Genomic DNA, 17,824 nt, shown 5'->3' on the forward strand with positions numbered 1-17,824 from the left:
ACGCCTCTTTCACTCTGCCCCACTAATGTATACAGCCCCCAAGAGATCATAACCTCTGAAGGCCTTTGCTCAGCCTAGAAGACCCACTCCCTGTTTCTCTCTTCGTGGCTAAATTCTCTACCTGTGGAAAACACCAGTGCCTTGAAAGCCCAGGTAAAACCACCTCCACCATGAAGCCCTCCCTGCTCTCCCCTATCACTTCTAATGAGTCCATTCATTGCATGCTCATAAACTGGGCTAAACATTAGAGCAGTGAATTGAATTCAGTTGCAGTTTTCATCTCTATAAAACCTAAAACAAATTAATATAAACACTTCCTGGATCTGGTCAACCACCCAAGACATAAGTACTGAAATGTAATTCCATTGCCAACACCTGAATTCCCATATACGACAGTGTTGATGCAAACAGGCCTTCTTTAACTGCTGAAGGTTAATGAGAACAGCAGTGAACACAATATAAAAATGATGTGTTCACAGCAAATGATGCCCAAATAAATTACAGCACACCATGAAAGCAAAAGTTTTCCTATGGTTCAAATAGGGAAATATTGGACAACCTGAATCATGACATGGTACACAGTGCTACAGTCCTAGCAACCCGCAAAAAACTTGTGTTTGTCCCAGTTGGTACCATATGCATTTTGTGAGTAGCCAAAAAACAGCTGTTAGGATAATGCTGTAAATTTTACTTGTATTGGTCTTGTGGTTACGTTTGTGTTTAATTTTTAATTCTGTTCTTAAGAAATTGTTAAGGAATTCTGTTCTTAAGGCATTTATGTCCCATTTGTATTTGTACACACACAAGTTACGTCACAAAATTCACGTAAGCCAACACTGGAAGTGCAGAAACAGAGACTATACAACCCAAGTTTGAGAGAATGCATTTTGTTTTGAGTACATGGAAAAGTCAGAATGCAGAGATTAATCCTTAATGTATGTTAAGGGGGCTCAGAGTTGCAGGCACTGCATAGGACTTAATACTTGTTCATTAACTGAAAAGCAGCTGTGTGACTTTGGGGAAGTTTCCTTAACTGTTTCTTATAGTAAAATGAAAATACTGATTGTACAGGTCTGTCCAACCTCAAAGTGTAATATTATTAAAAGTACTCTGTCAATTGTAATGTGCCAGACACACCATAGATGGTAGGATGACTGTTTTCAAGTGGTCTTCTTCCCTTCTCCCAGTTCCTTGAGAGAAAGGACCTTTTTCTCAGTCATCTTTACATCCCTGCCACACCAAGCCCCTCGTGTCTGAACAGACTCCCCTGCATCTAAAATCACCAGTACAAAAGGTAAACCAGCCTCCCACTAAAACCAAAAGTTCTTACTGCCTCTAAAATAAACAGCCAAAACCCCCTTCATTTTGAAATAAGATCACAGTGACAAATCGCAATTGTTTCCAATCTTGTTAACACCAGGGTGTTGTGTTACTAGGACATTGTTTCCATTTGTTTCATTAAACTTTCAATAAAGCCTTTGTGTCTGTTTATATCCTTGAAAAGAAAGATTTAAACTCATTTAAAAGGTAAAACACCCACACAAAGGACTATCTGCTATCCCCTTAACATCTGGCAAGTTCTAAAAAAGATGAGGACACAATTAGTGTTCATATAAGCACAATTAAATTTCTCATTGTCAAAAAGCCACAGTGGGTGCCTCTCTGGAGATGAGAATGGAGAAGTGGTAAGGAGACAAGAGACAAGTTGCTGTAGTGGTTAGCTCCAGAGAGAAAAGAGATTTGAGAAGTGCCTAAAAAGCCAAAATAGGGCAGGGCAGCAGGCAGGGTTTCAGGACAATTCTGATATAAACCTGAAATTGGCCTGCCTGTTCCCTGCTAACACTGACACAAGTTTCCAACTTTTGCTGAGTCTACTTGGGATTTCTTTTAAACACTGCCTCCATATTATCCAAGACTGTTAGTGCTGTTACAGTGATGGCAGGCACCACAGGCTGTCTGCCCACACCAGCATTCTGACATTCTGGATGAGTCCTGTCAGACTTCAAAACTATTTTTAACTACTGTGTTAACTCTGAATTTTAAATTTTCTCTTAATAGGGCAATAATAGCTGAAGCTTCCCAGGAGAAGTTTTCCAAATATTATAGGAGCTTTCTTGGAAAGATGTGGCATTTTATTAACAGATGGTCATAATGGAAATGTTTCACAAATAGGGAAACTGAGGAACATATAAACGACTAGAATCAAATCACAAGACCTGAATGGATATTGATGGAATCAGCTCAGTTACAGTTACAGTTGTTTCCTATCCATTTTTCTTTGAAGCCCTCCACGAAGCCTTTAACATCTGAAGTAAACACAGCTTTCTGGAGGGCGTCCTTTCAATCACATGAGTGACCTTCTAGTGCAAATTGGGGGAAGACGGAGCCGTAAGCCTCTCTTGCCATCAAAAGTTTAAAACAGCGAGTTGTATATCACTTAACCCCTCTTCCTCCCTCGGGACAGATGAAAGGACTCAGGAATAGGTAGTTTTATTAGACATGAATTTTTTTTTTTTAATTTCGATTTTACAGCAGCAGGTGGAGAAGGAAAAAAAGACTGCAGAGAAGGGGCAAGTTTTCATTACTGAAACCAAGACAGCTCGAGTCCTGGTTTCTGGAATCTGTCTGGGAACTTGAGGCAGATGTTTCCGAAGAGACATGGGAGAGAAGGGCGGCATCATTTAAATGTCAGGCAATGGTAAATAAGCCTAGCGAGGGTTTTACATTTTGATGGAGTCTTGGGAACTCAGCATCACCATTCCTTTTTTTTAAAAAAAAAAATCATTTTGAGAAACTGAATAAAATGGCAAAATCCCAGCCAAGGGGGTGGCGCTCCAAAGCGTTACCTTTCCCACAGAAGTGGTTTTAGGATCGCGCCCTCTTTGCCCTGGCGGATGGCTCGGCTCACAACTGTTTCCCATTACTGTCGGCAGGACGCCGAGGGACTCGCTTTTGCCGCAGAACTTGGAGAACAGACGCGACTGTGGGACGGGAACCGAATCACATCCGGGGAGGGGAGGTGGGGAGGCAGAGCGCCCCGCGGGCTGGCCCGGCCTCGGGTCACGAACTTCACCCGGATTTAACAAGCCAAGCGATGCGGCACGAGAACTGGGCGAGAAGGACGAAACTTGAGCAATGGAGGAAGAACAGAAAGTGACGAGCGCAGCCTGGCCGAGAGCGGCTGGCTGCGGGCACCGGGGCCGGGAGCCCCCCGTCCCGCGAGTCGGCGCAGGGCCCCCCGACGTCCCCCCCGGAGCTCCCACCTGGCTGCGCCCCGGCCCGGCGCGGGCGGCTGGCTTGTCCCCGGCCTCTCCTCCTCTTCCTCTTCCTTGTCCCGGGAAGGGCTTCGGGGAGCGAAGAACCGGGAGAAGCTGTGCCAGGGGGCGCCGCCCCTCCTCCGGCCGCCGGACATCTCCCCGGCGCGGCAACCGGTCCGCGGCCGTTCCCGGGGAACGCGCGAGACGGTGTCCTGCGCCCTGAGACCGGCGCCGCGGGACCCGGCGAGAGCAGGACTGACTCGGCGCGGGCGGGCGGGCGGCGCGACTCAGACCATCTCGGGCAGGAGAAGCGCGGGCGCTATGCGCTCCCAGCGCGGCTACTTCTCGCGCTGTGCGGCGGCTCCTCCTCCTGCCCCCAGCCCGCCCGCCCCTGGGAGGAGCCAGAGGCCGCGGCACCGCCCCGAGCCTGGGACCCGCCGCCGTCCGCCACCGCCGGCCGGGTCCTCGCTGCCGGCGCTGGCCTGAGACCCGGCGGGACGCGCAACCCCGCTACGCCGGGCTTTGGGCTTCCCGCCCAAACGAGCTCCAGCCCGTTTGTCTTTTCGCTCAAATTTTCCTTCCTATTACTGATTTGTTTTTCTATCCTCCAGCCAATGGACGGAACAGTTTTCAGACTTTTGAAAGAAGTTCATGAACTAAAGTTTGTGAACACACCTGGTAAACTGCGGTACGAGAATGGCCTTGGCTGCCTTTCAGCTAACGAACAGCTATTCCTAAAACAGCTTCCCAGGGCTGCAAAAGATGAGGTTACCCCGTGGCCGAGTCTTAGAAGTGGAGGGCTCCGTAGGTGCCTGTCTAGATCTGTCAACAACTCGTTTCTTGTTCGGCTGGCTTACTACTGTGTGGAGTAACTTACTCTAACCCAGATGTGTTTTGATATTTCTCACACTCCGTGTTACACACTACTCCCCGGCGAACCCTCTTGCAAAACGTCACTGATCAAAAACAAGTGTAATTCAAACTTGTAAATGCTGGAACAAATGTAGTCCTTACACAGACGTCACTGAAATCTGGAGACCAAAAGGTCCTTAAGATTTGCTTTTAAATATGTCTAAATACAGTAGTTTGGATTTTCTTAGTTTTTAAAAAAAAGTTACATACAAAAAGCTGTAATAATTAATGTATGCAACTTGATGAGTTTGAAGATAAATATACACCATGCAGCCATCATGGCAATCTATGCCATAAAACCATCCATCACCTCCAGAAGTTCCCTCCCACCCTCTTAGTTATTATTATTATAAACACTTATGACGTAAGATCTGCCCTCTTAGCAAAGTTTTAAGTATACAATGCAGTATTGTGAACTATAGGCACTGTGCTGTAAGTAGAGCTCTAGGACTTACTCATCTTGCGTAACATCAACTTTGTACCCTTGGAATAATACCGCCCTGTTTCCCCTTCTCCAGGCCCTGGCAACCTCCTTTCCACTCTCTGCTTCTATGGATTTGACTTTTTTAGATGCATCAATATAAGTGAATCCATATAGTATAGTATTTGGCCTTCTATGTCTGACTTATTTCACTAATATAGTAGCACGATTTTTTTTTTTTTTTAGTTTTTTATACCCTAGTGGCTAGTAGAGAAAATATCAAGGGGCCCATTCACCCCAGGTGTTTTGTTTTAAAGCCAAGCTGCCCCTGTGAGGGTGTAGAAATCAGAAAAGTGAATATCCTATGCCCGTTCACTAAAAATGTTATACAAGTAAATGAGATAAAAATGAAATGTCCAAGGCAGTTTTGACTTGGGGGAGGGGCAGGAAGGTACCCTGAGGTCATCCCCGCTCTGGCTTTGGAGTCCTGGGGGAGGAGAAGGTTGCTGATGAGTCGATTGGATGGCTACACACCCCCGGTCATTTCAGCACCAGCTGATGGCTGTTGAGCCTCCCTGCCACACCACAGCCGCCTTGCAGAAGCACTCCAGCCCCTACTAACTGCAGCAGAGCCCAAAGCCGCTCACCCTAATTTGTTCTGGCTCAATTTAACCTACCAAAGTCAAATCAGTCTAGTTTCCTTCTGCTGGGTTCATCCCAGACGATCCCTCAAGATTGGGATCGTCTGGGATCAAAAGTGCTAGTCAGCACTTTCTCTTTTGCAAATCTTTCCTCCCTCTCTGTGAGTCTGAGAAAAAAGGGAAAAGCTAGAATAATACACTAGAATAAGACAAGTAAAATTTCCAGTTCGAGCCTTATTATTTTAGGGAAGAATCTCCGTTAAAGGCCAGCTTACCAGAAAGCCCAGAGAATATGAAAGCAAAGAGAGTATGAAGCAAACCGTTCCCTCCAGCTAGAAGGCCTAGGGAATTAATCTCCCCAAAGGAATGTTAAATAACTACCAGATGTGTCCACCACTTGTACTGTGACCGAAGCAAGCCCTACACCCTAATACCTACCCAGAGGGTAGATTTTCAGGAAGTCTTTCTGGGGATAAAAACTTACTGGGGCCAGTAAGATTTATTACTGAGCTATGGTTTTATCTAATAATGCTATTTCTTTAAGAAAGGAATTTCTCTAAAAAATAGCTGTTAAGGAGAATGCTGTGATAGTCATATTTTTTCAATAACCACTATCCTTGGTAAAAGAGAAGCCATCAGAATCATGATGGGTAAAGTCCTTCATTCATATAGAAACTTTCTATAGTATTGGTGGTGATAGTACATGTAGTAGAAATAATGCTAATGTTCATCCAGCTAGAATCCCTTCTATTAATAAACAGCTTGCAAAGGTATAAGATAATATAAATGTTATTAGAGGCCCCTAAAATGAACAGTTGGTCCAATACAGACCCATGATATATATATATATATATATATATATACACATATGTGTATATATATATACATATGTGTATATATATATATATATATATTTTTTTTTCCCCTCAAAAGCAACTGCTTCATGAAGGAAACAATGTCTAACGATATTCTAATCTCCAGCCTGTGGTAGAACAAAGCATTTGAATGAATTGTGAGGTAAGTATACATGGTGTCCTGCCTCCATTAAGGCAAACTTCGTCTATGAAAAATTAGCTTAAAACCATAAATTAATGATTCCTGAATTTTAATTTATTTACTTTTCAAGTACTTATCAGTTCCTAGATGTCCTCCATTCTTGTATTCTAAACTCATAATAACAAATTTCTGAATACTAAGTTCTAAGATTACGTTAGGAAGTCTGTAAAAAAGTTTAATTTTACAGTTGTAAGGATCTTAGAGATGCGAATTTAGCACAGTTGTCTTCATTTGTTCATTCAGTTTTTCTGAAGACATTTAATAAGTATCCGCAGTAGAAGCATATTTACTGTGAAGCTGATGAAGCAGAAGCTTCAGGGCATCTCACTGGTACGGTCCCTTCCAATGTGAACTCAGGAATGCCGTCACTTGGTCGTGTGTGTTTATGAAATTTACAAAAGCAAACATTTAAACTGCAATTAAGACCACAATCTCTTTCCACTTGGATTTTCCCTCCATCACCTTATGCCTAGAGTCAATTGGTATTGGAGTTATTGGGGGCGCTTTGGGATCTGCCGGGAAATTTGCGTTGGGGATACGTTTAGTTTGGATTTAGTAGGATATATTTATTTGGTTGTCAGCTTCTCCAAAGAATAGTTGTTACTGCTTAAATTCCAATTTGTCCATTGTGCAACTCATCAAGCATTACACCCAGGATACATTATCACTACATAAACACATCCTAATTCCCCTAACACTGAAAATATGTGTGGGTAGTGGAGGTGAAACAAGATTCAAAATGTACAATAGCAAAAGGCGAGTTGTAGAAAATTATTTCAGGCATCAGAAGACAAAAGTAAAACAGAAAGAATCACTTCTAATTGATGTAATTTCTCTCATAACAGTTAGTATATTCAATAATGGAGTGTATATAATTTTTATAATTGTAAATGCAGCAAACTTTTTTTTAATGAAAATCATGTAAAATAGAATTTTTCAGAATTTTTGTTTGTAGGGCACAAACCTGTAGCAATACCACAAACAATGAGTGTGTATGTGAGTGTATAGTGTTGTATGTTTACCTGGCCCTTCTATCAATAATAAATACACTCAACCAAATTTGAGGAAAGACTGAATTCTATTTCCATTATATGTACAGAAAATGATACTAGAAAATCATTGTCATATGAAATGCTATCAAAGAGTATACCAACAAAAGTATAAGAAAAAAAATATAGAGGTATACCAGGCAGTAAATGGAAAAAATACTGTTTTTCTAGACTTCGTGATATTTGTAGTATTAGTCAACCTTTTAAAATTGGTAATTTGTATGGTTTATTTTTTCATTCACCTTTTTAAAAATTTACTTATTTATTTTTGGCTGCATTGGGTCTTCGTTGCTACATGCAGGCTTTCTCTAGTTGCGGCAAGCGGGGGCTACTCTTTGTTGCGGTGCGCGGGCTTCTCATTGCGGTGGCTTCTCTTGTTGCAGAGCACGGGCTCTAGGCGCATGGGCTTCAGTAGTTGCGGCTTCATTCACTTTTATATCTAATTTTTATTTTTAATTTTAAATCTTTCTCTTTAAAGAGAAATTGCAAAAATCTTCACACACCTTAAAACCTGGATCTGTCCTAGAGTGCCAACCATGTGTCCGATACACACTCATTCTTAGAGATACAGTGATGAATAAAACCAGTGCTTTCCCTCAAGGAGCAAATTTGATGGGGTAAACAGAGGAGCAAAGCAGGTATGACAGGGAAAATCTTTCTATGGGTATAAATAGGATGGACCCCAACTTAGTCTAGAAGGTTCCAGGAAGGCTCACTAGAGGAGATAACTTTCTTCCCCTCTGCCTCCTGTGACCACTATGACTTCCACAAAAGGTCTGCAATTCAATACTTATTTGATGTGTGAGAAAAGCTGAAGTTCATCACGCTGTAACTGAACTCCCACTCCCAATGCATAAGCACTGTACTCCTCAAAAGTATGAGAAAAGACAAAGTGCTGACTCCAAAGCATTTCAACAAAGATGCAAGTGTAGTTTAGAAATGTTAAGCTTTTTGTTCTAAAAAGTCCACCAGAGGGATAAGCTTCTGTATATATGTTGGAGCACAGTATTTACTATGTGGCAGGTGGCCCAGGAATACTAAGACAGCTGTCAACATCAAGGAAAGCACCAGCCCATGAAAAGCAAGCAGATGGATCAGGGCACTTCACTAGCTGCCTCCTGGAATAATAGCTATGCGTGGCCAAATGAGGCAATGTCACGCTGCCCAGGGCAGCAAAAAGCTATTACTGGGTATAAGCACTCAGTTAGGAGATGGGGCGGGGGAACGTCCTCCCGTTTCCTTTGTATAGCCCAGGTTTTCATTAAGAACCACAACAGCAAATAAGAAAGGGGGGGAAATGATGTTAGCATTTCTCATTCTGTTACATTCTGATTATCATGGTTTGTAACACGGGAAAATGCCTCAGTCTTGCTGCTTCAATGAGAGCAGATGGTGAAATTTTAAGTAATTGGTTATTCAGACTTCTATGGGATGCATGAAGTTCTATTGTATTGTTTGTCTGGTTTTTACTTCCAGAACATGTGGAGATTGACATCTTTCAAACACACATCTTTTAATGCTTAAATTAAGATGTGTTAGTCTGACCTAAATTACATTTACTCTTTTCTTCCCTTGAAATTGATGATGATACTTATGAAGAGAAATGAATGCTTTAAAAAATTATAACATTAACAATCAAATATTTTCTTCTAAAACAGTGGAAAATTTGCTAATACCAAACCATTGTATTCTAAAGGGTATATACATAGAAGAAGGATTTCTTTGGCAAGCATAGATTATAAAATCTATTCCAAAATAGTTATTCATACCAATTCAGTTTGATATGTCTTTTGTTTGAGTCAAAAGCTATCTATAATATAACGTCATATGTAGACTATTAACTTTTAGTAATGCAGCTTCATACACATGACACAGATAATGGCTCAGAATAATAATTTACTATTATATGCAAAACTCAGTTCCTATATTCTGTTTTCCCAAAATAATTGATGAGTACAGAAGTTATGCACTATACTGTACATATCTGATATACAATTTTAAATGGATTTATTTTGAAAAGAACAATTGTTTATAAATTTCTGGACTGTACTATTTTAGTGTTTATTGTAAATTTTGTTTATTAGGGCTCATGAAACAAAGCTTCAGAGGAAAAAGATAATTGGTTTGTGAATTAGCTCTCTTGTTTTTTTTATTTTGAAGTTGGAGAACAGACATATCCCAGAATCCTGAGTTCTCTTACTATGGACACGTTCCCAGTTTGATTTGCTGCAAATGGTTTAAAAGCAAGGCACAGAGGCAGCTGTTATTGTGAGCAAATGTTTTGATTAGAGAGAGAAAGCAGCTGGAAATGATACATGCTGTCACGTAAGATAAGCCACAGTTTTCAAATGGGGACTTTACCTAATCTGAAATTGAGATTAGCATTATTTCCTTTACATGAATTTTCTTTGTATAGAATGGGCTAGAAGTCTATTCACTTTGTTTATAATCTGGAGTGATGAAGTACTGATACTTACCTATGGAAATCTTACATAGTCCATTATGAAATAATAATATTAACAAACTTTCATGAAATTTCATTTAAAAATATTGCTAAATGTAGTTAAAAAATCCATATGAAGCTTATAAAATCAAGTGTTATTGTAGAGGATACAATTTTGATTTTTTAGAAATGCAGTAAGTACATTCTCAATGCCTCCACTTTCATTTTGAAAAATTTGTAAAAATTTATCAAACTGTAACTTAATTGGTTTTGCAAATAATGAACAAAAGCAGCCTACATCAAATATTTCCATCAGTCTGTGTTAGCAACTGAATTCCTTCCTCACCTTTTCCAATCAACTTTTCATTGGTAAATAGTAAAAGGAGTTACCTATGAAAAAAAGGTAAAACAGAAGACAAGAAGTTACAATAGGAATACTTTGACTCCAGTATCGAAGTAAAAAGGTAATTCTTGTAACTGATTTCATATTAATAACCATTCTTAAGTTTCATTCATTTCTACATTCTATCTTCTACTTTACTTTTCTTTCTTTCAACTCCCCAAATAAGTACTTCTGAGTAATCAGTTTCCATCATAAGTCATTTGGTTTATTTCTCCTACAGGTGAATATATTGACATATGACTTTGAATTATCAAGTCTGGAAGACAATCAAATGAACAAATTGTTTTCATCAATTTCACAGTTGGTCTTAGATTAAGTAACTCCAGAAATGATGATTCCATTTCTATCTGGTTCAACAGGAACTCCACTTCAAATGATCAATCATGTATATCATCAAATGAAATAGCTGACCACACCACAATATAGAACTTTATAAACCATATGCAGTCTGAGGGGAATGGAAATTAACTTATTCATTTTAAATTCTGCCACTTTCATTCTAGTTTTTCCTACCACTTAAAGACATTCTGTAGGTATATGTAGTCTCTGCAGCTTAAATAAAACACAATCTAGCTTAGAAATAAAAAGCATCTTTTAATAAAATTTAAAAAGTAGCTACTGGAAAACTCTTCCTTAGTAGGTAAGGAAGGTAGAGAAATTTTTAAAAATTATGTATTTACTGAAAAGTTTATTAATCAGTCTACATTTCAGAAAAACAAAACAAAAAATAAGAAAATGGAAAATTCTGAAATAAAGATCTATATAGAGTCTAAATCAAGATCATTGACCTAGTAGTCATTCTTCTAGTGTTAGCTGCCTCAAACTCGATTAGGAAAGTTGGTGGGAGGAATATATATTAAAAAAAAAACAAAAACAATATCCCATCTACAAAGTTATTTTATGGCCTTCTACCTGTTCAATAAACATTCTACCTGTTCCAGGCTCTGCGTTTGACGATGGGAATACACAATGTGATCCACCCTCAAGACACTGTCTCAAAAAAGGAGAACAGAACTAAGTGACAGTTACAAACTACAGGACAGCGTGATAAATTTTAAAAGTGAGAAATACGTACATGGGAAAAGGGGAGAAGAAAGTGTCTAACTGTATCACTTGGGCAGGCTGTACTTGAGGTCAGGGATAGATTTCACAAATCAGGCTCCAGAAACATGGATCAGAAAGTCCTGCAACCACAACCAGTTAAAACACCTGTTGAAACATTTATATTAGAAATGTCGCACTTGTCAGAAAGCAGTATCAAAGCCCAACAGGAGTGCATACAATACTGGGCCAACAATAGACATATAATTAATATCTGCTATCTGATTTGGTGAGGAGACATTACAGTCAGTGGGTGCTACTACATTGTGAATCATCAAATACTATGTGTAACATAAGGATAGTCAAGGGCTTTGGTATGTTAATATGAAACTACCTTTAAGTGAACTACTTGCTTCATTCTTTAAAATAATTGCATAATTAAAAAGTAGACGACAATAATAAAGTATGAGAAATATGCAAGTAGAGAAACTGCTGCACTGATCCTAACTCGACTTACATAATCTGAGTTTGTGTCTGCCAATTACTGACTGAGACAGGTTAGACCAGTAAATCAGGATGGAGAAGTCTTACTACTAACCAAATATCTAATTTAGGACCAAAATCAAGTGTATACAAGAACCAAACAGTTTGACATTTGTTTGGCATTCTTGTATAAATTGCCTTTTTCACAGCTATTACACTGAATTCACTCTAACTTGTCAGGTTGATATTATTTCTGTTGGGAAATCCAGGAAGTCACCTGGTCCATGTTTATGATTAGTGGTTAAAGTACTTTTTTTCCTCTAAAAATTGGCAGTAGCGCTGTATTGTCTAATAGTATATCTACAAATTTCAAGAGATCTGTAACTCATATAATAAATATATTCACATTTCCCATACTGTTTGCAGTTGTCAACATATTCAGGCCATTGATTTTTATGTTATACAATTTTAGACTTTCTTTTTTGAAAATAAATTACTCAAATCTACTGTATTCTATTCTGGTTCTTCTTATGTAAAATGTCACTTACTCTATATTACTATTTTGTATAAAATTATTTTTACCTAAAGATAATTTTTATTTTGAAATTATTTCATACTTATTGAAAAAGTACAAGAATAGTACAAAGACCCTTTTTTATTCCCTGAATCATTTGAAAGTATGATTTCAAAATGATGTCCTATCACCCCTAAATACTTTGATGTATTGATATAACTTACAAATATGACCATTCTGTTAAAATCCTAAATAGCCACAACACAACCCTCAAAATCAAGAAATTAATGTTACTATATTCTACCATCTTATCCTCTGGCCCCATTCACATTTTGCTAATTGTCTCATTTATGTTCATCACAGCAAAGTGATCCAATCCAGAATCACATATTACATTTAGTTGTCAAGTATCTTTAGTCTCCTTCATTCTGTAGAAGTGCCAGTCTTTCCTTGACTTTCATGACTGTGACAATTTTGAATGTTACAGGGACAGTCCTCCATTTGGGTATGTGGTGTTTCCTTGTGCTTAGAGTCAGGTTATGCATTTTTCATACAAATACCACAAAAGTAATGTTATGCTCTTCTCATGGCTGGTGTACATGATTTCAATTTGTCCCACTACAGATGATGTTTACTTGGATCACTTGATGAAATCCATTTTAATTTATTGGCTTTTTAACATACCTCTTAAATTTTGAAAATAGATGCTCTAGGAATTACAGTACACATCCTTAATTTACACTGTCTACTAGAATTATTACTCTATCACTCCATGTAAAATGTAGAAGTTTTGAAGCTGTTTAGGTCCTTTATAAGCCACCCGCATCAGTTATATTGCAGTGTCATATGTCATTTGTATTCCATCTACATACATTATAAAACCCATAAGAATATGCTACACTTTTTGCTTTAAACATTTGCTTTAAACATAAGGACATTAAAGAAAAAAGTCTTTTACATTTACCCAAATATTTACCATTTAATTGGTTTTCATTGTTTCCTGAAAATTAGTTTCCCTTTAGTATCATCTCCCTTCAGCCTGAAGAACATTTCTTATAGTAGTGCAGATATAATGGTGAAATTTTTTCTTAGTTTTCTATCTTAGAATTCTGGTTCAACATTTTTTTTTTCTCTCAATACTTTAAAGATATTGTACTACTGTTTTCTGGCACAGATTGTTCCTGATAAGAAATCCACAGTAGTTTGTAACACTGTTACTTTGTATATAATGTTGATTTCTACCGCCACACCCCGATGTTTCTGAGATTTTCTTTAGTTTTCAACAATTTGCTATTTTTTTTAAAGGAATTTTTTCTTTCTTTTTTTCAAATTAATTCATTTATTTTTGGCTGTGTTGGGTTTTTGTTGCTGTGCGCGGGCTTTCTCTAGTTGCGGAGAGCAGGGGCTACTCTTCGTTGCGGTGTGTGGGCTTCTCATTGCAGTGGCTTCTCTTGTTGTGGAGCATGGGCTCTAGGCACGTGGGCTTCAGTAGTGTGGCACACGGGCTCAGCAGTTGTGGCTTGCGGGCTCTAGAGCGCAGGCTCAGTAGTTGTGGTGCACAGGCTTAGTTGCTCCGCGGCACGTGGGATTTTCCCGGACCAGGGATCAAACCCATGTCCCCTGCATTGGCAGGCGGACTCTTAACCACTGCGCCACCAGGGAAGTCCCAACAATTTGCTATCATACACCTAGTTTTTTGTTTGTTTTGTATTAACCCTATTTGGGGTTTGCTAAGCTTTTTGAATCTATAAATTACATATTTCATTCAATTTAGGAATTTTTCACCCATTATTTCTTCAAAAGTATATTCTGTCCCATTCTCTCTTTCCTCTCCCTGTGGGAATCTATTACATATATTTTAAAAATTTTGATATTATCCCACAGGATCCTGAAGCACTGATGATTTTTTTTCAATATTTCTTGCTCTCTCTTTTTCAGATGGAACACTTTCTATTCATCTGTATCTTCGAGTTCACTGCTTATTTTCTCTGTCATTTTCATTCTATGAAATGAATGATTTCTATGATTTTTTTAATGTCAGATATTGTGTTTTTCAGTTCTAGAATTTCATTTACTTTCTTTTTATACCTTCTATTTTTCTGCTGAAATTCCTATCTTTTCATTTGTTATAAGCAAGTTTTCCTTTGCCTCATTGAGATATTATAGCTGCCTTAAAGTCCTTATCTGATCATTCCATTTGAGTCTTCACAGTATTGACCTCCATTATCTTTTCCCTTGAGAATGGGTCACAGTTTTCTGGTTTTTCACATAACAAGTAATTTTGTACTTAGGAATAAACCTCACCAAGGAGGTGAAAGACTTATACACTGAGAACTATAAAACATTAATAAAGGAAATTGAAGATGATTGAAAGAAATGGAAAGCTATCCCATGCTCTTGGATTGAAGAATTAATATTGTAAAAATGGCCATACTACCCAAAGCAATCTACAGATTTAATGTGATCCCTACCAAATTACCCATGACCTTTTCCACAGTACTAGACCAAATAATCCTAAAATTCATATGGAACCATAAAAGACCCAGAATTGCCAAAGTAATCCTGAAGAAAAAGAACAAAGCAGGAGGCATAACCATCCCAGGCTTCAGACAATACTACAAAGCTACAGTAATCAAAACAGCATGGTATTAGCACAAAAACAGACATACAGATCAATGGAAGAGAATAGAGAGCCAAGAAATAAACCCACACACCTATGATCAATTAATCTTCAACAAAGGAGGCAAGAATATACAACAGGAAAAAGACAAACTCTTCAGCAAGTGGTGTTGGGGAAGTTGGACAGTCACATGTAAATCAGTGAAGTTAGAACACGCCCTCTCACCACACACAAAAATAAACTCAAAATAGCTTAAAGACTTAAACATAAGACATGACACCATAAAACTCCTAGAAGAGAACATAGGCAAAACATTCTCTGACATAAATTGTACCAATGTTTTCTTAGGTCAGTCTTCCCAGGCAATAGAAATAAAAACGAAAATAAACAAATGGACCCTAATCAAACTTACAAGCTTTTGCACAGCAAAGGAAACCATAAACAAAACTAAAAGATAGCCTACAGAATGGGAGAAAATATTGCAAGTGATGCAACTGACAAGGGATTAATCTAAAAAATTTACAAACAGCTCGTGTGGTTCAATATCAGAAAAACAAAAACAATCCAATAAAAAAATGGGCATAGGGGCTTCCCTGGTGGCTCACTGGTTAAGAATCCGCCTGCCAATGCAGGGGACATGGGTTTGAGCCTGGTCCGGGAAGATCCCACATGCCACAACTAAGCCCGTGCGCCACAACTACTGAACCTGCGCTCTAGAGCCCGCGAGCCACACCTACTGAAGCCCGCACGCCTAGAGCCCGAGCTCCGCAACAAGAGAAGCCACCGCAATGAGAAGCCCATGCACTGCAACAGAGAGTAGCCCTGCTCGCGGCAACTAGAGAAAGCCACGTGCAGCAACGAAGACCCCAATGCAGCCCAAAATGAATAAATAAATAAATTTATTTAAAAAAAAAATGGGCATAAGACCTAAAGAGACATTTCTCCAAAGAAGAAATACAGATGGCCAATAGGCACATGAAAAGATGCTCAACATCACTATTAGAGAAATGCAAATCAAAACTACAATGAGGTACCACCTCACACGTGTCAGAGTGGCTGTCATTAAAAAAATCTACAAATAACAAATGCTGGAGAGGGTGTGGAGAAAAGGGAACCTTCCTACACTGTTGGTGGGAATGTAAGTTGGCTCAGCCACTGTGGAAAACAGTAGGGAGGTTCCTCAGAAAACTAAAAAATTATCATATGTTCCAGCAATCCTACTCCTGGGCATATATCCAGATAAAACTATATAACTCAAAAATATACATGCACCCCTATGTTTACAGCAGCACTGTTCACAATAGCCAAGACATGGAAACAACCTAAATGTTCATTGACAGATGAATGGATAAAGAAGAGGTGGTACATATATACAATGGAATACTACTCAGCCATAAAAAAGAATGAAATAATGCCATTTGCAGCAACATGGATGCAACTAGAGATTATCATACTAAGTGAAGTAAGTCAGAATGAGAGAGACAAATACCATATGATATCACTTATATGTAGAATCTGAAATGACACAAATGAACATATTTATAAAACAGAAACAGTCAGGGACATAGAGAATAGACTGGTGGTTGCCAAGGGGGAAGGAGGTGGGAGAGGGTTGGATTGGGAGTTGGGGATTAGCAGATGTGATCCGGTATATATAGGATGGATAAACAACAAGGTCCTACTGTATAGCACGAGGAACTATATTCAATATCCTGTAGTAAACCATAATGGAAAAGAATATGAACAAGAACGCGTATATATATATACAACTGAGTCACTTTGCCATACAGCAGTAATTAACACAATATTGTAATTGTAATTCAACTATACCCAGACCAGGGATCGAACCTGTGTCCCCTGCATTGGCAGACAGATTCTTAACCACTGCACCACCAGGGAAATCCCTCTTATTTAAATTCTATGGAGATTATTGATAATTTTTCTTTAGCAGGCCTTCATTCTGGTTAGATTCAGGCCAAAAGTTCCAACCAGCCTTGTGGGAGTCATATTTCAATGTTATTTCTGTTTTCAAAAACCTCCAGAGTTTTATTCATATCTAGGCCATGTGTGAGCCACCCAGTAGCTAATCTTGGATTTGGGTCATAGTTTACTTCTCAAAGTCTGTGTATGCTGTTTGGACTCAGACCCACACTGAGGGCAAGACTGAGATTTCATAAGCAACTTTATGGGGTTACTTTGCTGATCTCTTCCCTCTCCCAATCTCCTCTGTACTTTAGTTCCTGGGGCTCCCCCCACATTTTTTTTTTTTTTTTAACCTCCCAGCTAGAAAGCTGAGGCTTTATGTGCCCTGCTCTACCATACACTTCCTATGAATATGCCCGTCTGGGGCCAAGCAGTGGGAAGACAGAGAGAACAAAAGCAAGGGGATTTACCACATCCTCTTGGGACCACAGCCCCTCTGACTGTACACGAAGGTTCCCTTTCCTCAGAATCTTAGGTGTCTGTGGGTTTGCCACTGCCACTGTTGCTACTGTTGCTGCTGCTGACACCCTCAGACTGTTTGAGAGCTGGTGTACAAGAAAACATAGAAAAAGAAAATGGAGTATTTTCTTAATTTTTGCTGGTCATTAGGAGACTCCCTTCCCACTCTTTGAGCCAAAATTAGGTTTTCTCTGGAGCTCTGTCTGCACAGATTCCCAATTCTGGGTTTTAAGCAGCCTTAAGCCCAAGTAGAGGGGCTACCAAAGGGGGAAAAAATGGGTAAACTCACTGTTGAGTAAGAAATCTCTGTATCTTCTGCTCAGTTTTGCTGGGAACTTCAATTTGCTCTAAAAATAAAGTCTATTTAAAAAATGATGATCCTGGTGACAAGATGGCAGAGTAGGACATGAGCTCACATCTTCTTATGGAAACATCAAAATCAACTAATTGCTGAACAACCACTGACAGAAAAATGCTGGGACCACCAAAAAAGATACCCTACAACCAAAGACAAAGAAGAAACCACAATGAGACAGTAGAAG

General features: G+C 39.1%; 2 protein-coding genes and 1 long non-coding RNA gene across 11 annotated transcripts in view; 1 reads left to right on the forward strand and 2 right to left on the reverse strand.

Annotated features, from left to right (window-relative positions):
- The window catches only part of CRYBG3 (crystallin beta-gamma domain containing 3), a 111,864-nt gene extending 108,302 nt beyond the window's left edge, over window positions 1-3,562 (reverse strand). For all 4 annotated transcript variants that reach the window (XR_014263067.1, XR_014263068.1, XM_082460249.1 and 1 more), the window contains exon 1: window positions 3,264-3,562. Coding sequence is in view for 2 of the 4 variants with exons in the window: in XM_082460249.1 (XP_082316375.1) it covers window positions 3,264-3,412 (149 nt within the window). In the remaining 2 variants the exon portion in view is untranslated. The remainder of the gene's footprint in view (window positions 1-3,263) is intronic.
- The window catches only part of LOC309660153, a 639,313-nt gene that overhangs the window by 13,048 nt on the left and 608,441 nt on the right, over window positions 1-17,824 (forward strand). The window lies entirely within an intron of this gene.
- The window catches only part of ARL6 (ARF like GTPase 6), a 67,937-nt gene continuing 60,026 nt past the window's right edge, over window positions 9,914-17,824 (reverse strand). For 4 of the 6 annotated variants that reach the window (XM_082460616.1, XM_082460617.1, XM_082460612.1 and 1 more), the window contains one exon: window positions 9,914-11,366. In XM_082460616.1, the coding sequence (XP_082316742.1) occupies window positions 11,317-11,366 (50 nt within the window). In that variant the 3' untranslated portion in view covers window positions 9,914-11,316. The remainder of the gene's footprint in view (window positions 11,367-17,824) is intronic. The other 2 variants (XM_082460613.1, XM_082460614.1) reach the window with 2 other exon arrangements.

Source organism: Balaenoptera physalus (assembly GCF_965194825.1).
Source record: "Balaenoptera physalus genome assembly, chromosome: 4".
NCBI classification, from domain to species: Eukaryota; Metazoa; Chordata; class Mammalia; order Artiodactyla; family Balaenopteridae; genus Balaenoptera; species Balaenoptera physalus.